General features: G+C 34.2%; 1 protein-coding gene across 5 annotated transcripts in view; it reads right to left on the bottom strand.

Annotated features, from left to right (window-relative positions):
* The window catches only part of MYOM1 (myomesin 1), a 162981-nt gene that overhangs the window by 12445 nt on the left and 124872 nt on the right, over positions 1-25664 (bottom strand). For all 5 annotated transcript variants that reach the window (XR_012483560.1, XR_012483561.1, XM_074275916.1 and 2 more), the window contains 9 exons: positions 20370-20526; positions 19180-19286; positions 18475-18519; positions 12156-12292; positions 9680-9824; positions 7827-7886; positions 7488-7555; positions 3956-4069; positions 768-855 (listed from right to left, as the gene is read on the bottom strand). Coding sequence is in view for 3 of the 5 variants with exons in the window: in XM_074275916.1 (XP_074132017.1) it covers positions 768-855; positions 3956-4069; positions 7488-7555; positions 7827-7886; positions 9680-9824; positions 12156-12292; positions 18475-18519; positions 19180-19286; positions 20370-20526 (921 nt within the window). In the remaining 2 variants the exon portion in view is untranslated. The remainder of the gene's footprint in view (positions 1-767; positions 856-3955; positions 4070-7487; positions 7556-7826; positions 7887-9679; positions 9825-12155; positions 12293-18474; positions 18520-19179; positions 19287-20369; positions 20527-25664) is intronic.

Genomic DNA, 25664 nt, shown 5'->3' with positions numbered 1-25664 from the left:
TCGAACAGAGATTACTCTTGATTGCAGGTCCAGAGCTACCATATCACAATATTTTATAAGTGACTAATATTTACCTGGATATTTTCATCACCAAAAACCTCACAGAAGCAAGGTTTCTTTTGGGTGGGGCATCTTACTTAGGTAATAACTATATGCCTTGGAATTTCATATTTAATCATTACAATCACGTTATTTATTGTATTCATTTAATGATGGACTAGTTTTTTTTTAATGCATTTTGTGTGTGTGTGTGTGTGTGTGTGTGCGCGTGTGAGTGCTTGGTATAATGCATAGAGTGCTGGACATGGAGTTAGTAATATCTAGGTTTAAATCCTACTTCTTTGAGCGCCAGTTCTCATGATGGTGAAATAGAGATAATCTTACTTGTACCTAACTTACAAAGTGTTGTAAGGATCCAATGAAAGTGTTTAGGTGTGATTCTTTGCAAATTTTATGGTGCTACATAAATGTCAGTTCCTATGGTTGAGTTTTTGTACTGGGAAAAAATTTTAAGAGATAAAAATAATCATTGGAATTAATCTATTAAACTTTTCTTTCATGTCTGAGAAAGCATATACCTCAATCAGTATGTCTTTGATTTCTAATTTCTAATTGATTTGATTTCAAATAAAATAACTCATCTATTAGAACTTTAATTCAAAGGAAATCAATGAATAGAGATTTATGTAACTTCAAATATCATTCTGGTAACCTAAATATAGATGATACCATTGAACTAAAGCATGTACTTAGGAAGGAAGACTAACCTTCATCCACAAGCTTTAGTACACTCTTGTCCTTTCCTCGGTCATCTTTCAGTATCACTTCATAAAAACCAGCATCTTTCTTGGAAAACTAGAAGAAAGAAAAATATAGAATATCCCAATGAATAATAGTTGTGGTTGGGTTGAGAGAAGCTTTAAAAAGAAAAGTTGGATTTGAATTTTTAAGGTCGCATTACTTAATATAAATCTGGCATAAACATAAGTTAAAAAAGAAATTTCTCATCTGAGGGATGGGAGGACTATTTTACAGAATTTTCCATTATAGTTTACCTAAACAATAATCTTGGTTTGTCATCTTTATGATACTTTAAATGACTCTAACAGTGAAGCCAGAGGCCTTTAACTTGTACTTTTTCATTTACTAAAACCAAATTTCAAAACATTCAGAAGCATTCTTCTTTTTAATTAATTTAATTAAAAATTTCTTTTTAAGCAGAAAATAGGTTGAAAAATATCTTTATAGGTTGATTTGAAGTATAAGGAGAAATGAGCTGCCTTAAAATTCAAATAAGAAAATCATAGAACTAATTGTTTTATCATGCTTTTTATCTCAATTTTTCTCACGTATGCATAGAGTTAAAAAAAAAAAAAGCCATTTCCCTTATACTACCTGCTCTTCCTTCTTTTCCCTATCTTTAAACCAATTCAGCTCTACACTTTCTTGTCCTCTTTTCTTGAATCCCAATCCCTCTTACCAGTTTTGGCAATTCCAAGTCTCAGTCTTAGCTCATTCCCACCATTCCCCAGCTTCATTCCTACATATATGTTTCTGAAAGAAGGTAGAAAAAGCATACAACTATTCTGACAGGGTCCACTACAGATTTATATTACCAACCTCAACTAGGCCCTAAATGATGCTAAATAATTCTTCTACACTTGCCTTATTATCTTATAAGTCGATATACTAAAAGCTCCTTTTCATTACTCCTCAAAACTCTCCTGGCTTCTCTTCCCTTCATTCTCTCAGTGGAGAACCTTGCCTCATATTTTACAGAACAATTGAGCCCATTTGCCATAAGCTCTTTCTTCTACCCTCTTTATCTTCTATCACTCAGAGGCCTTCTGCCCCTACCACTATTTCCTGCTTTACTCCTGTCTCACATGATGAGATAACGTTCCTCTTTTCCAAAAATAGTTCCCCTCAAGCAATCCTATTTCTTACCATCTCTTCCAACAAATTGCTATCTCTGTCATCCCTGCTTTATCACTTATTTCCAGTCTCTCCCTGTTTACTGACTGGTTCCTTATTGTCTACAAACATGTCTATCTATATCTCCCTTATCCTGAAAAATCCTTCATTTGATCTTTCAGTCCCCACCATTATTCTACATCTCTTTTGCCCTTTGTGGCTAAATCCCTTGGAATGTCACCTACAATAGGTATCTCCACTTTTTCTCCTTTTACTCTCTTCTTAACCCCTTCAGTTTCTGACCTTATCATTGCATCTAAATTGCTCTTTCCTACATCACCACTGATCTCTAATTGACAAACTGAAGGCCCTTTTTCAATCCTAATTTTCCTCAACTTGTCTTCAGCGTTTGATACTGCAGATCATTTTCTCCTCGTTTATATTTTATTCCCTCTAGGTTTTTAGAACACTCTTTCCTGGTTCTCCTCCCACCTCTCTGAGTGCTACTTCTCAATCTTCTTTGCTATATTCACTCAGATCATGTTCTATAAGATACATATGTGTGTGTGTATATATATATATATATATATATATATATATATATATATATATATACATATATATATATAATATGTGTGTGTATGTGTGTGTGTGTGTGTGTGTGTGTGTGTGTGTGTGTGTATGATAGAAGGTTCTTTCCTGAATCTTCTTTTTTACCCTCTTTATATAACTTCACTTGATGATTTCATCAGCTTCCATGGATTTCATTTAGATCTCTATGCTGATGATTCTCAAATTTACCTTTACTGCCCCAATCTCTCTGTTAATTTCCAATCACCTTCTGTCTTTCAGATATCTCAAGCTTCATGTCTACTATACATCTTAAATACATCATGTCTAAAACAGAACTCATTATTTCCCCCCTAAGCCTTTTCTTATTCTTCTTATTATTATTTTCCTTATTATTATAGAGGGAACAGTCCAACCTCCCAGTCCCTTAGGCTCACAATCTAGGAATCATCTTAGATTCCTTATTATTTTTTACTCTTTTGCATCATTTCTTGCATATGCTCCTTCTTTTCTTTGATACTTCCAAAAGTCTAGTTCAAGCCCTCATTACTTCACAAATGATTATTGCAAAGGAATAATTACTTGCTGGTGGTTCTTCTTATCTCAAGTCTCTCCTTACTCCAATCCATCCTCCATTTAGACATTAAACTGATTTTCCTAGATCCAACTATGTCACTCCTTTTATTTCATGGTTATAAATGGATAAAGATAAAACCAACAATAGTCCCTGCTCTCATAGAACTTACACTCTACCTGAGGAAAACATGTGCACTGATAAATAAGACATAGAGTAAATAGAGTAAATATAAAATAATTTCAGAGAGATAGAGAGATCACTGACAACCTAGTATCAGGAAAGGCTTTACAAAGGAGACAGAATTGAAGCTACGTGTTGAATGGAACTAACAAGTCTAATCCTTCTATTTGATAACTCTTTAAATTCTTCATGTCTCCCATCTTCTCTTATATGCTCTAAATACCTAAATATCTATTCTTCATATTAGATGACCTTGAAATCCTTTGACATCCTGGTTAACCTCTGCTGAGTATTTTCCAGTTTATGCATGTCTTTTATGTTGCAAACTCCTTGAGCCTGGCCCATAACAAGTACTTGATAAATATTTATTGGTTGGTAGATCAATTGTTAAAATGTGGTATTCAGAACTAAACACAATAATCCAGATGTAGGACTGGCACCAGAATACAGTGAGACTATGACTTCCCTCGTCCAATAACCAATTCCTCTATTAATTGAGCCTAAGATCATATTAGCTTATTTTGCTGTGGTATCACATGGCTGGCTCGCACTGAGCTTGCATTTCCCTCAAACACTAATTCTTTATCAGAGTATCAGAGATGTGTCTCCCCGCTTAGCTTTGCGATGGAGAAGAGAGTCTATTCTGAGGAAACTGGTATTTCCTTAAAAACAATTTTTAACAGACTACATTGTATATTTATGAGAATTACCTACCTCTGTTATAAGCAGAGTACATATACCATCCTTAAAGTCATGCTTTTCATCCACAGTTATCTCCCTCTCATCTTTGTACCATACAATATGTGTTTCCTTTTTAATATTGGCCACCTAGCAAAAATGACAAAAGATAAGAACCGTCAGTGTTGGAGGGATTATGGAAAGACAGTAACACTAATGCATTGTTGATGGAACTACAAATGAATATGCTCATTCTGGAAAACAATTTGGAATTATGCAAATAAAATGTCTAATGCATACTCTTTTACTCAGAGATTTCATTGCTAGGTATACACTCCCAAGGATATCACTAACAAAAAAATGCTTCATAGTAAAAAAAAGAAATCTTTGTGTTAGCAAAGAACTGGAAACAAAGTAGATACTCATCAACTAACTAACCAAATTGAGTAACAATGAATGTAATGAAATATTGCTTTGCAGTAAGAACTGACTAACATGAAGAATACAGAGAAGCATGGAAACATTACACATATAAAATAAAGTAAAGTAGAGCCAGGAAAACATTATTTACAATGATCTCGTGAAAGGAGATAAATAAAATAACAACAATTAATAAGATGAATGTTATAAAAGAACTTGAATCCAAAGAGGAGATATGAGAAGATATTTCTTACTTCTTTATAGGAGTGTGTGTGGGATGGTGGTGGTGGGGATTCATAGGAATGGAACACTTGTGACTTTTTTTTTTTTTTGATATATTGATTAGTTTTTCTAATTTTTTTCTTTTAAAAATATTCTTAAGTGGTATTACTCTCTAAAAGCAGGAATGGGAGGGATACTTACTAGATACCTTACTAGAAAAATCTAAATCATCTAAAAACAAAAGAAGGTAATAAAATTTATTTTAAAATATTGATCACCTAAGAGAAAAAAAAAAACAGCTTACTGCTTTTAAAGTGAATGTGACTCTCATAAAATACTCTTTACTTGAGCTGGATAGACCAGGACTTTGTCGTTAACAATATTGAATGTTGGCAACTTTGCCTGCTAGCCTCTCACTTTACCTAGGACTTTCTAGGAGTGCTTCTCACAGAAATACGGTTTAGCTTTTATAAGAAACTATCTTACTCTTAGACTTATCAGACAATGGGCTTGCTTAACATTTCTATGTTATAGATGTCTATATAAATTTTATAATAGTTTCTTTTTGTATATTCAAATATATGTATACATATACATATCTATAATACGTTTGTTGTTGATACCTTGTCTTTAAACTATGTTCTTTTATGTTATATATGATAATCGTCATCACCATTCCCCTTTGCAAGTTGAATTCTCTCATTTTTTGACCAATTTCAGTTATGTCTGAAGATATCTTAACTTTTGTAAAATAAGCTCTGCCAGCAAACCAACTTATCATTACACTAGCCCTATACAATGCAATAGAATGGCCCAGTGATCATTGCAGTTTTACTTATTCTCGTCACCATAATCTAGCAGTCTTTACCCACTGTGGTGACTTAATAGTGCAATTCTTCTATTTTGCTCTTACTAGAGCATTTTAGCTAGGTGAGAGGTTTGAAAAGAGATTCGTGAGAATGAGACCAACTCAAAAGGAGCATGACAGTAAGCTTCCATTTTCTAATTTTGTATTATAAACTACAAAATTGATGGCTCCAGAAACTAACACCAAATTGGAAACATATCCTCTGGACAAAATTGAGTGATGCCACATACAAATCCATTCATTCACTGACCTTTTTGTCTTTTAGAAACATTAGATTGATGATTCTGACAGGGGTCACACACGTGAATTCCCTGATGTATTTATACACTCATATCTTCAAATAACTACTTCAGAGAAAGTAAGGCTGGTGACTTTGGACAGCTCTCCCTCCCTCAAATCCATTTTACTTGCTGTCATGGCATCCTCTTCCTGATGTCAAGGTCCTCTTCAAGAATGAAGGGCAAACAATGATAACAACAACCTCAACTTGCAACTAACCTTCAATAAATTCATACTAGTGCCTATGACATTATCTGTTTTCATTCCTTCAACAAATAACCTGCTTTATGTTTTTTTCTAAATGCTGGAAATTAAATATAATTACCTACTCCCCATCTTCCATCCTTTAATATCTCCTATTTAACTTGTATATAATGTACTTTTCATATATTTTCAGAAATTCTTTTGCCTCTTTTTGTACTACCAGGGCTTAGCAAAGTACCTGGCATACAGCAGGTGCTTAATAACTGTTTATTAATTAATAGTATTTGTAGATTTAGTTCTACTATATATGATACAAAATACCATTTATATATGTCTTAATTTCTATGCAGAATTGACCTTTGCCCCTCCTCCCTTCTTAGCACAAAATTTTGCACCTACTAGATGGTAAATGAATATTTGGTGGAATATATTTAATATATCTCATTTATCTGAAAATCCATTTATTTTTATAGGATGATAGACAATGTTGTTTATTTTTTACAACAACTTAGCTATTGTATCAAAGCAACAATATTCAGCAGCCTAATTGCAAAATAGCTCACTATTTGTGTGTAGGCACATTAGCTCAGTTTTTCCAGAGTGATCTGTTCCAGTGGCGTGACTGGCAGACACTCAAAGGTATAGAAGGTCATCATTAAGTAGGCTGACCAGAGCAAACATATTTAACTGCAAACTGTAGCAAAGACCATTCCAGAATAGTTCTGCCCAGAAACTCTGAGGGTCTTCTCTGCCCAGACTGACTTTTTTTTTCTTTGCCACTAGATCCTAAAAAAGACCAATTTTTGGTTCATTTCTTACCTAGTCTTAACCACTGAATGAAAATTGTCTCAGTCAAAATGAGACCTGTTAAAGACTTGAGCCTAAAATGATCAAGATCTCCCACTTCCTCCAGGCCATCTCCAGTTATCCTGGTCTATATCTGGCCACTGGGCTCATGGCTCCTGAGAAGACAACAAGGTTGGTGACCTTGCACAGCCCTCCCTCTCTCAAATTCAATTTACTTATATGTCATGGCCTCAACTCCATGATATCATGGTCGTCTTCAAAAATGGAGGATAAATAACAAAACCAACAGCAGCTAAACTTGTAGGCATAATCTAAAACAAAGCTGATACAAGGTGCCCAGGGACTGAAAATGAATAAACTCAGGAATAACTAAAGTTGGGAGGAAATAATTAGTGTTTTTTGTTTCCTTGAAAGCTTTATGTAATTTTATCTGAAACATTTCATATTAATAATTTGTGCCAAAAAAGTTTAAATGTCATTCAACAGTTTATACATAAATATATATATATATATATACATATATATATATATACACACACATATACACACATATATATATATATACATCTATGTATATTTATAGATGTATATACATCTATAAATGTATAAAATATTGAATGGCATTTATGACATATGCCATATACCTATATATTCTATCTCATTGGTTCAACTTGAAGAAATGAACATATGATCTAATTTTTTTCATTTCCTATTTGTTTTTATGTTTGATTCCTCTGCATCATGTTTAAAAATTCAAATGCTTCTTACCTTGCATTTCAACAGTACATTGCATTCACCAGTCACTTCCCAGCTGAGATATTCAGCAAAATGAGGACCTATGAAAAACTATGTCAGCCATGACCATGTTCATCACAAGAGAAAAATTAAATTTTCTTTTCTTTATAAGGTAATGATTTTAAATTAAATTGTGAAAATTTACATTTTTTCATTTAAAAATAGTGCAAATAGATTTTTTTCAAATGTATATCTTGGACTATAAGACGCTATTTAAAATGGTTTGCATTTTAATACATTATAGAAAAATTTATGTGCATATCTACTTAGAATTCAAAGAAATGGATTTCTTTTCCTATTCTCTTCTTTTACCTTGTTTCCTGATCCATTCTTTCTTCTGGAATTCAGCTTCTTTCTGAAGGTTTTTGTAGACTGGGAACAAAATACAAAGAAGACTATGACATAAAATTGAGCATACAAGATGTGGAGATTGTAGTTAATGATACTTGAAGCTTGTGCCTTTCATCTAATGTAAATGTTCCATTCTAAAGATTTGCATTTTCCATGCCTGCTTACATTGGCTAGATTATCATTATCTAGATGCAATTATTATGAATGTATTTCATATATGTCAAGTTTTGCATTGATATCAACATGACCTCCACAATGCCTTATCTTTGCTTATGTTGTACCATAGTTCCCTTTTATTGTCCAGACACAGTTTCCCTAAATTGTCCTGATTCAGTTTCCCTAATTTTTCTGCCTCACTTTCCCTAATTGGTCCTGCCTCAGTTTCCTTAATTGTTCTGCCTCAATCCCCTTAGTTGCAAACCCTACCTCCAGTTCATTAAGACTGGTATAACTCAGAGGTAATAAATTGTCAATGCGTAAACTTAAGATAAGACTATTTCAGATATCCAATTGACATCTTTACTTTTGTTTTTTTCAGACATCCTGTCTCTAGCCAGGCACCTTCTTACCGTCCAGTTTGTTAGAATTTATGGTCCTACCCCCCAACCTGTCAGAACCGGATTGATGGTTCCTACCTGGAGATTCCCTGCTCACCAGAGTTTGGACTTCACCCCCCTGCTTTTGTTTAGCTACTGTGTATACATATGTCATTGAGAACTCACATTCTCTGCTGGATGCTTTGGACATCAGCCCTGGGAGCATCATGCCCCTAGCACAATCTCTCCCTTTCAATAAATTATTTAAAACTCTCTAATCTCCATCTTGCCTCAGTTTCTCCAGCATTAGACTTATAAGTGATAGTGGATTCTCAGAGTCTACATTAGCATGCTACATTAACATACAAATCAGTGGGGGGAGGGGGGAAGAAAGACTTCTGTGAATTATGTTATCTTGGCTAAATTCAAAGAGGCTCAATGACACCAGGAAGACCATCAAGTAATGAATTTTTCTGGCTACTACAACATATGAGATTTTGTACTGATGTATAGAATGGTTATGATCAACATCAGAGATGTACATATTCATGCCAGTGGAATTCCAGATCCTTGGAAGGACTTAAGTTTATCATAGAATCATAGAAATCAGGTGTTAAAAGAGGCTAAAGTTTCTAAACTAAAGTGGCTATCCTTACATGAAAAGAAATCCTTCTATAATGCATTATAAATGGTTGTTCAACCCTTACCTAAAGACTTTCAAAAACAGGAGGACCTACAAAGTCTTAAAGCAGATATATCACTATGCAGAGAATTTTAAATTCTTTCAATTTAGCTTGTTTACAATAAATGTCAGCTATAAAATGGTAGAAATGTCAAGCTTTAGTTTACCAAAGGAGATTGTGTAACAATGTCCTCTGGCAGTTTTAAGAATAGGCTACTATGTCTATTGTGATCATTTAAGTACAGTTTTGCCTAGGGACAGAAATATGGATTTAGTGACCTCTTTACAATCCTGTCTGCCTTGTAGTCCTATGGAAAGCATAAATGTACAATCATACAATGAATATATAAAAGCTGAGAAACCATCCCCCTTACTTTCTTTTTAAAGAAATTTTATTGATATATTTTGTTTTTATGTTGCCTAAATTTCTTCCTCTATTCTTTTCTCTCCCTTGTCCCAAAGAGCCATTTTTAGAACAAAGAATTTCATTCCCATTACTTCTTATGAATTATGGCTGGTTGTCTTTGTATTGAGGGATATATTTAATGAGGAAGGTAATCAAACTCAAGGGCAAATAAAGAAAGTAAAATTTTTACCATCCCCGATGAGAACAAGAGTAGATTGGTTGGTTGCTTTTCCATCTTGGATCTGGAAGGTATATGTTCCCTCATCCTTATCCTCAAGTTTCTCCATAATCATTTCAATTATTCCTGTGTTTCGGTCCATGCGCATCTTATATTTCTTCAGCACATATTGAAAAAGCAAGAGGAGAATTTTTTTTTTTTTTTAGCAGTGGCAATATAATTTAAAGAAAATGCTAACACTAGAATTTTAAAAAAAATTATTGAAACAGTACAAATTTTAGAGAGGTTTTTTTATAAATTTTTTCAGGTAATATTCTTTGAAGCATAAATCTAGGAAATGGAATAGATTATGGGGAATATAATAAACCTTTACTATTTGAAATGAATTGGTTAGAAAAGGTTAAATTGAGTTAATAAAATGTCTGAATTTCAGAAATATAGCTTTATTGCTTTCAAGTACGTGTAGTCATAGGAACAAGGAGATAATAAGATGTACTCAGACCTTAATAGATAAACACTATTTGTACTTAGGATATCATATATAGAGCATAGCACATAGTGTCAAGGTTTGGTTATAGCATAGTTTCTGGACTTTGACCACATTATTGAAGGGCATTCTGACATAATTGTCTCAGTGATAGTGCTTGAAAACAATTTGTTTTCTTAGATAACTTATTAGTCTATCACATTTTTACATTATTGATTTGTTTAGGAAAACTTTTTTTTTGGAAAAAAATAGCACAAGTCTGATTAAATAAAAAGAAAAAAAAAAAGAAAAAAAGAAAAAAATAGCACAAAGATAAAATCTGGCCCATTTTCTGTCCAAATCATAAATTCCAAATCCAGAAGCCTGAAGAATTAAAGCCAAGCTATAAACAGTTTATAGGAAGAGTTAAAGAAGGCCTTTGCACATTAGGTAGATTGTGGAGAATTTATGGAAAAAAAAAAAACATGGATAAGACTCAGGATGAGAACATATAGAGAGATGGCCATTATACTGAGATGAGAAATGGGATCACTGATGTTGATTCTTCAGTATTTTTACAAGCCTTTATCATATCACGAACCTTTCTTTCACAGGGAATTTTTTAAAGGAAATTATATAGTAAATGAAATGTTAAGTTATTTTTAATAATATTCCCTTGGGCAATCACATTCAAATGAACATGTCCATAAATTTGAGATTGTCTTAAAACTAATTTGCACTAAACAAACCTAATTAGCATAAAATGTTAAATTCATGTGTTAGTTTTCTGTCTTTTTAAAAATTAGAACCAGTATAAGTCATGGGTGTATTCTTTGCTGTACCCCCTTTTTACCTCTCCATCATCTTGACTCTCTTAAATAAATCTCACCATTCTAACTCTGAATAACTTTGCTATTCTCAGTAATACAATCATCCATGACTACTCTGAAGGACTTACAATGAAAAATCCTCTCCTTACCCAGAGAAGGAACTGATTGTATCTGAACACAGGCTGAAACATTCTCTCTCTCTCTCTCTCAATCTCTGTCTCTCTAATTTTTCTTGAGGGTTTTTATTTTCATTAGAGTGAAATATCTGTCCTCCCCCCCCATTTGACTTTAATGGAAATGTTTTGCATAACTTCATATGAGTTTCTTAATTGTGGGTGGAGATAAGAGAGAGAACCTAGAACTCAAAAATTTTATAAACAATTTTTTTTGTTTTTGTTTTTTTATTTTGAATGTAACTGGGGATGACATATTAAATAATTAAAGACTTTAGAGAAAAAGAGGAAAAAAAATCTCATCATTTTTCTCATCTAGACACTAGTGAGTTATATTGCCCCAAAGCTGTTATGTTTGAAGGCATTATCACACTTATACTTTCCATTCCCAAAGGGATATTTAGATTGGAAAGAGTTGCTGGTTGTGATGGAAACTGGTCATCTTTCTCCCCCTTTCTAAATCCATAGCACTAGTGATGTGTGGTGATAAACAAATGTAGTCAACAGGGTAATGGAGTTAGGCTAGGGGCAGCAAAACATAAGTCTCCAACTCTTCCTCAATCTCCCAAGTTTGCTCTGGTCTCAATATGGATAATAACTGGGGTCACAAGAATGATAATTCTTAGAGGACAACACCTAGATTCACCATTTTAATAGCTGATGGTTGAGAAAACTTCAATGTGAATATCTTAACTCCATTCTCATAAAAATGACAATTTTCTAATGCATGAAAGTCTGGGAAACTATTTTTTCCATAATATGCAGAAGTCTTTATTCAATACTAAAAATTGTTCATTTTAATTTATGTAATAATCCTGGTTTGTATAAGACTTTTCCAGAAACAGGTCTTTTTGTTTCAGTGGAGAAATTGTATTTTCCCAGTTCTCCATGTACACATAAATTGAAATGTCTCCTCCATGATGTTGTAGTAATTAGTTCAGGTTAACAATCAAGTACCTTCTCTCTCACCATTTTCTGTTTCAATGACATCAAAAGAGACTAAAAAGAATTACACTTACCGGCCCATCAAAAATTTCCTTATCGTTAAATATATAATTGGCTTTGGAATTGCCCGAGAGCTTTTCAGCCTGCATCCAGAACCGAACTTCTCCCTTCTCCATAATTTCAACGGCCAACTCAGATTTCAGTGGAACAGCTATATATGGGGGGAAATGACAGTACCAATAGTGATGATAACAAATTGAATTATTTGTAGTTTTTCTCCCAATTGTTTCTTGCACAAGAAGTTCATCTCAATTCCAGGAATTTTCACTGGCCATCCTCATGTCTGGAATGCTCTCACTCCACTGACTCCTTTCAAGTCCTAGCCAAAATCTCACCTGCCACAAGAAGCCTTTGTGGATCTGCCTTAAAGCTAGTGCTTTCCCTCTGTTATTTATCTCCAATTTATTGTCTGTAGCTTGTTTGATTCTTTGAATATTTTCTTCCACATTAGAATATGAGCTCCTTGAGAGAACTATCTCTTGTGTTTCTTTGTATACCCAGTACTTTTAATACAGTGAAGGTCTCATAGTTGAATCAGTAATTTTTTCAGTTGTGCCTGACTCTTTGTGATCTCATTTGGAGTTTTCTTGGCAAAGACATTGCAAGGGTTTGCCATTTCCTTCTCCAGCTCATTTTATAAACAAGGAAACTGAGGCAAACAAGGTTTAAATAATTTGCCCAGTCTATTAAAAGTCTGAGGTTAAATCTGAATACAGGTCTTCCTTCACTATATGTACTATACTCCCTAGCTGTCCCTTTTGCCATTACCCAGGTATTTTTTCAACCTGGAATTTCCTTGAAAGCCTCAGACCTTCAAACCTTACAATAGCTTTTCACCCTGACAGCCTCTTTCTCATATTGGCAAATTACTTTCTAGTCTTTCATTTTGGAGGACTGTTTTATTGATCTCCCAGCAGTGACTCTGAAGGATTTTGCCAGCAGTTAGTCACCTATCTAGGTATTTCTTTACACATACATTCTCATTCTCTCTCTCTCTCTCTCTCTCTCTCTCTCTCTCTCTCTCTCTCTCTCTCTCTCTCTCTCTCATTCTCATTGTATTTATATTCCCAGTGCTGCTTGGCACATAGTAAGCACTTCATAAATTCTTGTTATGTATTAACTTACCTATAAATTGGACAGCCTCAATTTATATTAACAAACAGGTATCTTTTTTCCCCCTTGATCTTTTGTGTACAGATATGGAAAATTTTTTTTCTTGAGCTATATCTATTTGCAAATAAATTTCTCAATTGCTTTAATGGACAGAATATCTATTGTACTGGGAGTTGCTGACATCAGTGAAATCAAAGGTCTATAGGGAACTAAAAAACAAAAAATCTACACATAGCATTTCTGATTTGCATCTGGGCTGGTTAACCACTTCAGTTTCAGATAAAAGTTAAAGTGATCCCAGCTGGAGGAAAGATAAAATTCAGGAACTGTGATTGTAGGGTGAGGTCAGTGACAGATTCTCTCTGTTCCTTTTATAGATTATGGTACAAGACAAACGTGGGAGGTTGATTGGATGAGGGAGGTGACCTTTAGTGGTCAAAAGGACCATTTTGTAGAGTTATAGAGATTACAAAAAACTAAGGCTCCAGGAGAAATAATGCTTACTCTAGGAGGTATACACTGTGTTCCAGAAACCTGAGTTCTATTATTACTAGGACAGCAGAGATTATGGCAAACACTATCTCTTGGTAGCTATCAATCATAAGTAATGACATAGTGAATAGCTATCCTAGTGAATAGAGTGTGGAGCCTGAAGTTCAAATCTGTTAGCTATGTGATCCTGGACAAGTCTCTTAACTCTTTGCTTCAGTTCCCTCATCTGTAAAACAGCAATGTTCATGGGATCATTGGATTATAGATTTATGGTTGTCAAGTGTTATCTAATTCATTCCTTTCATTTTACAGATAAATTTTCCAAGGCCTAGATAGATGAACTGATTTGCCCAAGATTAATTACCCAGTTTACAAGTGACAGAATCCAGATTTGAACTCTGTGATTCCAAATTTAGTATCTCTTCCACTTCACACAGAAATTTTAACAATATCTTGCATTATATCTTCCATGAAAAGATCATAATTATCCTTTTTCTTCCAAATGATTCCTATTTATTGTCTACATGCATACTAGTAAGTATAAAATACATGTACATAAATATATGGATATATATGTAACAATTATAACCCATCCACATTTTGGACTTTATGCAGGTACCCACAAAGACAATATATTTTTATAGGCCACATGTGTGATTTCATCACTTGTGGTGATGGTAGAAAACTTCTAATATAGAAATGCCCTCCTTCAAAACAGAATGGTAACTCATTTGTAACTTAGAGTCTTGGACAGTTGCTTTGAGAGATTAAGTGACTTCTCCAAAGTTACTCAGGTGATTTGTATCAGAGACAATACCAGGTCTTCTAGGTTCCCATGCCAACCCTGTATCTATTATGCCAGACTGCCTCTTTCTGTCTGTACAGATCACCCTGGTAAACAGATACAAATGTATAAATTCTGCCTCTCTACTACTGTGGCCAATGCAATAAAACATAGAGGAAAATTTATCTAATTTTAGCCTTGCATGTTTGCTTTTTCTGGCTTGCTCTCAGCCCTACTTTTCTTAACACCTCAGGCAGATTCTAATTTGGTCTAGCACCACATCTGTTCAGCAACTGGCCAATGAGAGATCTCTGCATCAATCCCAAAACTGCTCTATAGCTAAAGCTCTCACCAGAAGCACTGACTGACCACCAGTTCCACTTTCTGGGCACTGGAATTCTTGTAAATGACATAACTTTACTTTCACTTCAGTTTTCTTAGCTTAAGTAGGAAATGCAAACCTAAACTGAAAAATAGATACTTTCCCAAGCTTTTCTACACATCTGCATTCCCAAAGGACTGATTTAGAGATTTCTGAATTGTTTAAAAATTTTTTTAGACTGAAGAATTTATTGAATAGCTTATCATCTTAGTGTAATGGAAGGCCAAATGTCATTAAATTCCATGAGAAATGATAAAAAATCATATATATATTACTTTAATGTTTACAAAATGTTTTATAAATATTACTTAATTTGATCCTCACAACAACCTTGGAAGGTAAGTGGTGTTATTACCTTCATTTTATAGATGAGAAAACGGAGGCAAATGGTGGCATAGTGATTTGTCCAGGGTTAAAAAGTTATTAAGTGTCTGAGTCGTTTTTTGAACTTGTATCTTCCTGACTTCAGACTCTGCATCTGACTACTGTGCCATTTATCTATCACTTAACAACTAATTAGATCTTTAAAACATAATTTAATTATGTAAGTTAGCATTTACAAGTGGAAGCAGATACAAGTGTGTCATTTATACTGTATCTACAGATTTGTAGAAATAAATGTGTCAATCTAATTTCAATGCTGTAAGATTATCAAAGAGTGTTACCCTCATGTTTGAAATTAAAATAAAAAGTTTTCAAGCTCTCGTTGAACAGAGGCTATTTAAAGGGTTATCAAGCAGCTTCCTTTGGATTGAGTAATTGGCATTTGCCTCCACAATTTTTTTGGAGAGCTAGACCTGTGATTTTATTCTTATAGAGAGCTCTCAGTGAAGAAACTTCTTCTCTTATTGCAAATAGACACCTGCAACTTACATTCCTTAGAGAGATGCATTAACTCTCCAAAGACTTAATGATTTGGTCCTCTGATCTATATAAGTTGCACATTCCTTTACCTCTAGGTCTCTTATCTATCCCTCTCTCCCCAAAAAATCTCAAATAAGAGATGTCAGAATTACGTATTCCTTGACCAATTCTATTTTTAGTTCCAGTGATTCCAGCTATGTTTCCAAGTTCATCAGATTCCTAACTCAGGGTTGAGTCACTATTTGCTATGCCCTTATTTTTTCCCTTCTTTATTGTTATAGTTGAATGTAAATGACTTTTGCTATTTAGGCACTCAATCAGTGTTTATTAACTGATTATTTGGTTGACTGATTGCTGTCCCCTCTGTTTGCACAAATAATTGAAAGTTGACTATTACTATTTCTAGGGTTCTGCTTCATTATTATCCAATTTAAGTTCCATTAATGTGGCTCATCCTCATTTGATTTAGTGTGAGATGGGAACCAAAGTACAAGTTAATGATCGCCATACATTTTTAGCTTTCCAGTGGGAGGACAGATCCCTGGGAAGGAAAGAATGAATGGTACTAGCCACAAGGCTTTTTGAGAGCTTTTTCCTCCCTAACAAGGGGAAAAATTAGTATTCCTTTTCTTAAATTTACTCAGTTTTTTTAACTCATGAATAATGGTGCACTAATTCCTGTTAGGTCTTTCTAAAGTATGTAGAATGAAATTTTATAAATCCTATTTTGTAGACAAGGACACTCTGATGAAGAGATATTAAATGAGTTGCTAGATTCTGCTCCCCCTCTAACATTCATAGTGTTTTTCTTCTGCTGATTATGTACATTTTATCTTGTATATAGCTTTTCAGTATCCAGTTCTTTAGATATTGCCTCCTCCATTAGACTATGAACTCCTCAAAAACCAGTATTGTCTTTTGCCTTTGTTTGTATCCCTAGTACTTCGAGCAGTATCTGGAACATAGGAAGTATTTTAAAAATGCACATTGACTTGATTGACAGGGAATTAGTGACAGAGGCCTAATAAATAGTCAAATCTAATACATAAGAGTTTCATTTGCAAACAAAAGGCAACAATAGGACACCATTTTTTTTTCTTTCAAATTTTACCTTTGAAAAAAAGGATAAGAAATTATTTTCCCAGTCCTTTATAGTAGGATTTGAATCAGAATTTCCTAAATCTTGCTCATATATTCTCACTATATGGTCATCTCAGTGACATTAATGGAGCAGACAAATTGGAGTTCTTTAAAATTAGACAAACAACCTTTAAAAGAGGTAGCTATGTTTTTAGCATATGGAATGCAAAGGAAACCTGAATTATGTAAGGATCACATGTTTATAACAACATTGCATTAGTTCCTATTTTAGTGTTTGAAACACAAGTTCTAGGGAGTAACTTTCTGGAGGTTTTTCTATCTCAGCTAATGAATTTTAATGGCAAAAGATGCTTTCAGGTCATTGTATCTTCAGAGTCTTCTTACAAGCTTATACACTCCTAACACTTAGCTGGGGCATCTCATCTTTCATATAAGAGGGTCACTAACAGAGTGTGCTATAGAGTCTTAAAGAAGCCAAATTATATATATCAGATGAACCAATAGCCTCTCTGCCCTTTTCCTTGACCAGTTTGTTTATCTTAATTAGTTTTCCTTATGTGTAAGCTGGCAAACTCTAGTTTGAGTGTCTAAAATGATTGAAACCTATTTCTTAATTTAGTACTATCATCAGATTCTATTCAAAAAGAATTCAGTTTGGCAAAGAGACATTTGTTTTGGCTCTGATTTCATCTGTATGGAGAAATCCCAGCATGGAAACTTCCTCCTCTGATGCAACTCAACAACTCTATCTGTAATCTATAGTTCGAAGAATTACTTAGGGCACCAAGAATTTAAGTAACATGAACACAGTTCCATAGGAAATTTGTGTTACAGGTGGGGCTTGAAGATAGTTCTTCCTTGAATTTATTTATATTATTACACAGAAAAGGGAACAAGCCTTTATTAAGCACCAAATATGTGCCAGACACTCTGCTAAGTGCTTTTCAATTACTATCTCATTTGAATATCACAACTGCTGGTGCTATTATTATCCTTATTTTAGAGTTGAGAAATTGAGGCAGAAAGTGGGTAATGATTCATCCAAGATTACATAACTAATAAGCATTTGAGGTAAAATTTGAACTAAAGTCTTCTTGACTTCAGGTCCAGTGGTGTAGCCACTGTGCCACCTAACTGCTTAGCATATTGTAGGTGTTTAATAAATGCTTATGGACCCATTGATTACTGACTTCAAGGCCAGACCTTTAACTATGACCTTATACTGCCTTTACCTGGAGACATAAAAAATGAATATCTGAAGAAAGTTACAGATATGATATCAAAATATTTAGATAAAATTTTTTTCTATAATATAGAGCTTATATTTCCATGAAAAGAGACTCTTGAATGTTTTGTACATGTACTGCATGAACATCCTCAGTACATTTAGAGAACTAATTATTAATGGTAAACAAAAATGATATCATCTGATTTTTTTAATTTACAAGGAGGTGCTACTAGAAAGACACATTTATGACTACCAAAATGTATATCCCATCAAGGTTCCTAAATTACCTATTTCTATCAGTGCCATCAATGTTAACTAACACACCACAATATGATGACCACTACCCATAAATATTTTTCTGGTACTTACTTGGGAATTTGTGTTCTTGGCTGAGAGCAAGTAAACGTTTCATCTCTGGGAAAAGAAAGAAAAATAGATAATAATTAGTACTTAATAATAATATAGGTTAAAAGGTATTTCACATACATTATCATAGAGCAAATTCTACTATATTCATTTTACAAATGACAGAACTTGGGCTTTAGAGTTGTTGCTTGTCCACAGTCATAGGTGAAACATTAAGTGTTCTGATTTCCAATCCAGCATTCTTTTGGCTACATGAAATATTCAATCTGATCTTTCACACAATACAAAAATGGTATTTATTATCATAAATATAATAATATTAATATTATTAGAATCATAGGATGTGGACTTGGAACAGCCATTAGGAATCATACTAATAAATATTTGGCAACCAGATCTATGAAAAAAATGTACTCATAATACATTTTTAAGTTCAATATTCATTACTAACATTATATATCACTTTTTAAAGTCAAGAAACAAAACAATAATGCAAGTCCTATAGTATCTGCCAGTTTTTGAGGCATAAATGATGATACTAAAATTTTAATAATCATGTTTCTTAAGTCAGTAAGAGCTGTTTCCATCATGCCCCTGAATTCAACCCTGTTATTTTGCAATAACTTGCCAAGGTCACATATAAATTTTTTGAATTTCAAAACCAAAACTTTACTATATCATTTTTCTAGATATCATGAACAGACTTACCCTCTTCGTCTACTAAATAGCTTGCAGCAATCCCATCAGTGTCTGTAACATCACAGGAGTAAATTCCCAAGTCATCTATTCCAAGGTCTTTAAAAGTAGCTTTAGACCTTGAATATAAATATTTGAATGGGAAAGGAAGTCATAAATGCAGATCTTGAAAAATTAAATACAAAATTAAAACTTAAAAAAATGTAAAATGTCATTGGAGTAGGTATACACTTGGAGAAAAGCATTTATAGTCAAATTAACTCTCTTGGAAAATATATTGGTTTTTTTCAAATATTTTTAGGTTTTGTGATTGAAAAATATGTTGTTGACAAGATTTTATGGTTTTTGGCATCTTCCAACAAAGTGCTATGGGAGATAACACACACACACACACACAAGTGTGTGTGTGTGTGTGTGTGTGTGTGTACATATGTATATATTAAAACTTTGATTTAGTTGCTTGAGATTACATAAAGAGTTGTTGGAGATTCAAGGCCAACTATTTTATTATACTATGCTTCCTTGATAGAGGATGGGGGAAAAAAGTCTCTTTCTGTCTCCTGAAATATTTAACTGCATCAAACTTTGTCATATTTAACATCCTTAGCATTAATGAGAGTTCTTCAAACCTCTGGTTATTTTACAGTTGATAAGGAACTGTCTTTACAATAACTTGTGCAGTATTATTACCTTGATTTTACAGAGAAGATAAAGGAGTTTCAAAGAAATTAAATGACATACACAGTGCCACAGTTATGAAGATTCTCAAGGGCACTGTTCTTTCGACAACACCAGTAAAAGTACTCTGACAACATCAATGGAAAAATATGTGTATGGAAATACTTTGCAACACAAATGTGAGCTGTTTTATTAATCAGCATCCTTCAACATTTATGTTGGCTTTGTTTTCTGTCTTCTTATATTCTGAGAGGCTCACTACCAGAAAATGGCCAGGAGATGATAAATTTTTTTCAGCCATATCAACTATGACAGGATCTACTAAGCTGTAGTCTACAATGGTCAGAATTGGTGATGAATGTATCAAGGGCATTGAAATGATAAAAATTTTGAAATACTGAGATATGAGCTTTGACAGTTTTTTGGAAAGTATATTGTCTCATTTAAGTTTTATTCCCTCCTGCCAAAGTCATCACAATAAAAAATAAGGAGGAAACCATTGTTACTGATGAAACATTTCTTACTTATTGCCTTTGCTATCAATTTCTAATCGAGGAGAGTCTTCAACGGGTACATAATCCTTGGACCAAATGAGTTTAGAATCTGGGGACATCTGATCACATTCAAAGTTCAGTGAAATGACTCCATCATCATCAACATTGATGACAATCTCTTTGGTTCCTATAAGATTAAAAAAAAAAGTATCACTGATATTTTCTAGTAGAATTAATCAAGATGTTAGGATTACTAGGTGAGAACTCAGGTTGTCTGGATAGTGACAAGGTGAGAATTCAGGTTGGACAATTACAAGGTGAGAACTCAGGTTGACTTGATAGAAGGAGCAAGCTCATTGGCTGTGGTTCTTCCCAGAAGCCCTTGCATTATCCCACGCCCATTCTCTGGGAGGATAAAGAGGACAGCACTCCAGGAAGAGAAGAAGACTCTGCATTGCATCAGGCTTGACGGGGCTCTCTGCAGAAAGGGAAGTCACTTCTCTGGACAAGAGTTAACAGCAACTGCCTGGAGACAACGGTTCGTTACAGGAAGAAGAATCTGTCGGAGAGATTGAGTAGAAGACACAGCAGATCTCTTCCCAGAGAATGGGCGTGGGATAATGCAAGGGCTTCTGGGAAGAACCACTTCAGCCAATGAGCTTGCTCCTTCTATCAAGTCAACCTGAGTTCTCACCTTGTAATTGTCCAGAAAACCTGAATTCTCACCTTGTCACTGTCCAGACAACCTGAGTTCTCACCTAGTAATCCTAACATCAAGTAAATACCTTTTATTTTGGGTTGGTGATATCACAGACTCTTTTACCATGTGTAATGAAAGAACCCCAACTTCTATTCCCTGGTCATCAGCTGCCATCTCACCAAACTAAATTTAAGTAAATCTACTTTAAATAAACGGTGTGTTTGTATTTTGAGGTGACACTTCCAATAGTGGAGCTAGTGGACTATCAACACTCTTATATTTAGGCCTCTTTGTGATCAATGTCACAGATTTACTTCTTACCAGGGAAAGGGCAGGAGGACATTAATATACTGCCAGTCTGGGAAAATGAGTTCCAACCTTCCTGAGGACTGAAAGCAAAACAGGGGCCTTATTCAAGAGTCCTTCCTGATGCACAAGAGACCTTATAAACAATGGTTTCTGACACCTCCTGAAATGGGATGGAGAAGGGAAGGATACTGTCTTCTTTTTAACATTTATTTTTGTATTGTAGAGATATATGCAAACTGAACGGAGGAATAATCAAGGTGGTGACTAGTTTGTTCCATTATACATTTGTTCCACATATAATTTTTTAAAATAGCTTCAATAAGTGAGGTCTTTTTTCTTCATAACTTACAATAACCCTCGTCAGTAAACATTTGGAACTTGCAGCTAAAGCTTAAAGATTTTAAAATAACAAGCTTTTTGGCATACTGTAGTCCAGGAAGTGTTAGTAGACATGTTAGCTGTCACATTCAGCATGGTTGAATCATAGAGGGAATGTATACTTATATTCCACTGTACTCTGTGTTATGAGAAGATGGAAAGAACAATGGCAAAAGCCAGACTAAATTCTTAATTGGCTATTTGTATACACTTCAGATCAAAGCAGTGACAGCCTGTGCATCCTAATCATTCATTTATGTAGCCATTATGATTTGCAGGCCTAAACAAGAAGGAACTAAATCAGTTGGATACATACTGCTTTCTATCCTGGAGTTTGATTTACAGTTTTATAAGAAATATTGTATAAGGCTCAGCAACTTATTTGTATTAAAGGGAAGAGCCTGCTAATTCAACAACTAAGGGATCAAAACATTCTAATTTACTTTCCTCCCTATTGATTGTATGTTTATTCTTTACTCAATTTTACATATCTAGAATATAGTCAAAGAAATAGGAAATAAGGAAAATGGCCACTGAACATTCAAGACAACACTTCATGCTTCTAAGGTCTCACCTAGAAGCTTATTATTCTTAATTTACATAAATTTCTGGAAGGCTTAGTCATTGGATTTCAAAGCCCACTAAAAACCAGAAACAGACAATTAGAAGAGGAGCTGCCTTAGGTTGGTATGCTTACAGGAGCAATAAAATGACAGTTGATGCCAGAGGAGAAAATAAGAAAAAAAAACCCTCTAAAAATGAAAATCACTCAAAAGCACAGCTATCACCATTTGGGATAGACACAAGACATCCTATAATTTCCATTGGTCTCAAGAACAATATTCTATCATAACACAGAACAATAATTGGTTTTCACAATGATGATCTTGAATCAGAAGAAAAAGTTCAATTATGCTTTGTACTCTGCTTAAGAAGGCAGAAAAGTATAATACATTTTAAAGATACTAACTTACATTCACAAAGTGGAAAAAAAAAACTTTGGATGTTTTAAGGGAGTAGATCAATTTTCATCTCTCTAGAATACATAGCTATTCTCTGGATATCTCCTTAACTCCTTATTTCCCCACCCCTAACCATAAGTACTCTCTCTCAAAATTACTTTATATTTATTTTCTTTATATTTTGTATCCATTTGTTAGAGTTATTATGTTAGAGTCAAGTTACTGTGTCTGACTGTAGCTGATCAGATCAGTATGAGCTCCGAATGCTCTACCAGAGGTTGGGAACAAATAGTCCATATGAACTTTTGAAGTGGATTCTCTAAAATTTCTTTAGAGCTACTTCATAGAGCACAGTACCTTCTCTGATAAAAGCACACCATTCTGGGCACTTCTATGTCAGTGTCTCTCAGTTACATAATCAATTCTAAAGTTCTTAAGAGAGACCTCAAAAGTGTCCTTATATTGTTTTTCCTGACTACCATGTAAGCATTTGCCCTGTGTGAGTTCTCCATAAAATAGTCTCTTTAGCAAGTATACATCTGGCATTCAAATAATGTGGTCAACCCCACAGAGTTGTGCTCCCTGCAATAGTGTTTGAATGCCTGAAAGTTTAATTCAAGAAATAACCCCAGTTTCTGATATCTTTTCTGCCAGATGACCTTCAGAATCTTCCTAAGTTGATTCAAATGGAAGTGATTCTGGCATGTCGCTAGTATACTGCCCAGATTTCACATACATACAGCAGTGAGACCAGCACAACAGCTCTGTAGACATTCAGTTTAGCAGTCAGTCTAACACGTCTTCTCTCCCTTTCTTTCCTTCAGTTGGTAGTCAACCTAATATTTCTCCTTTCCTACACTTTCCTTTGGAGCCTTCCAAACACTGAGCCAGGTCTGGCAATGCATGTTTCAACCTCATTATCAATGTGTACATCCCAGGAAAATATTCTGCCAAAGTAAGTGAACTTATTCACAGCATTCAAAACTTTTCCATTTGGTATAATTGATAGTTCCATAAATGGATGGTGTGGAGCACCTGTGTTTTCTTGGTGTTTATTGTTAGGCCAAAATTAATACAAGCAGTAAAGAATTAATCCCTACTTTGTTGTATCTCAGCTTCAGAGGTTGCATTCAGAACTCTCTAGTAAATGCTTCTTGAATAGTAGTTTAATGCTTTTTTTTTTTTGAAATCTGAATGTAGCTGAGATTTTACTATATTAATAAGCTTTGAGGACTTTGTGGAAAAATGCAGTTAAATAAAACAACTGGATTTGATTATGTCCCAATTAACCTGTGCTTCTTTACCTTAACACAGGATTGCTTTATCAAGAACAAATAGGGAATGGTTATTATATAAAAAAGCCATATATAGTATTAAAATACTTTTAAAGAAATCAAGCAAAATCTGTTTTTATAGTAAATGTGTCTGAAAGAGCATGAACCTTCTACACTCATAGTCCCCCATCTCTCCACTGGGAAAAGGAAAAGTTATATCATCATTTTGAAAAGGAAGCAAATGGGATGTCTTTTAACTTAAAAAAATTGGCTTCACCAAAAATGTGCTAAATTTTAATCAGATGTGGATAAACACAAGGAAACAATTCTAAAGATTGTAGGGGAGACTTGTAAAGAATTTAAAACTTGAATGTACAATCAAGCTCATTATGGAATACTTAAAGTTGAGTGGAATGGAAAGCATCTACTTCAGAGACTTTATAAGTCACGGTATGTTCTAGGTCCTGAGAGACTAGTATTTAAAAAGAAGATAAGCTTGTTTTTGGGGGGTTATGCAGCCATCATAGTACTTTTGAGTTGCAATGGCTGAATGTTAGCAGTGTCTCAAAATCAACCTAAAGCTAGACTTTGGTTAGAAAGTTTAAATGTTGAACACAGCAAGTTTCAACATATGAACTCTCTATTCCATGGATTCCAGCACTGACACCTAGCATTATAGAGTTGACCATATTAATATTCATATCCTGCTATTTTCTTCTTGAGCTTCCATTTAATATTATGGTTCCAATATGGTGGTAGTTTAGTGAGTGATATAGTTCATTAGAATATTTTATAGTAATTCTTATCTTAATAATTATGGATAACCCAGTGAATTTTTTATTTTTCAGATGTGATTCTAACCAATGTGTCAAACTGCTCTTTGGAAAGGAAGGAACTGGTTTAAGGAAATGCTTTGTGAAGATAACTGGGAAAGCAACAGAGAGGGCAGGTGATGATTAATGAAAGTGGAATTATCTATTAAATCCTAAAGAAAAAGATATCACTTCAGAGATGAGATTCAAGCAAAAGAAGAAAACCTTCATTAGATAGTGCCTTTTAAGCTGAGCTTTGGCCATTCCATGTGGTTAAACTAATAAGCTTCTCCACATTTGGCATGAAAGATCCTAGGAAAACAAGCACACCCAAAATCTTTTCCAGCCTAATAGGAACTATGGGAATTTGAATTCTACAGGTAACTTTCCAAACTTTTTATATTTGACTCTCCTCCTCATACTATAAGATCCAGTGATGCTGACCTCCTTGCTCTTCCTCATACAAGATCCTATTGACTTTTCACTGTACTTCTCTTATGCCTGAAATATTTTCACTTTTCACTTCTATCTCTTGGTTTCCCTGACAACCTTCCAAATTCACCTCAAAACCCATCTTCATTAAGTGATTTTCTTCAGTCCTCTCTAGCTATTACAGCTTTCCATCTGAGATTATCTTGGATTTTATTGTTGTTGTTGTTCAATGAGTCAGATATTGTGATCCAGTTTGGAGTTTTCTTGGCAAAGATACTGGAGTGGCTTGCCATTTTCATCTCCAGTCACATCACAAATGAGTAAATTGAGGCAAACAGGATTAAGTGACTCTACTCAGGGTGACACAAATAATAAGCATCTGGGGCCATATTTGAATTTAGGAAGGTGAATCTTCCTGACTCCAGTTGCAGTAAAATTTGCATTTACTCTACATATAT

The sequence above is a fragment of the Sminthopsis crassicaudata genome, chromosome 1 (assembly GCF_048593235.1).
Source record: "Sminthopsis crassicaudata isolate SCR6 chromosome 1, ASM4859323v1, whole genome shotgun sequence".
Lineage (NCBI taxonomy): Eukaryota > Metazoa > Chordata > Mammalia > Dasyuromorphia > Dasyuridae > Sminthopsis > Sminthopsis crassicaudata.
Note: the sequence above shows the minus strand (reverse complement) of the source record. Positions and strands in the feature narration are given on the sequence as shown.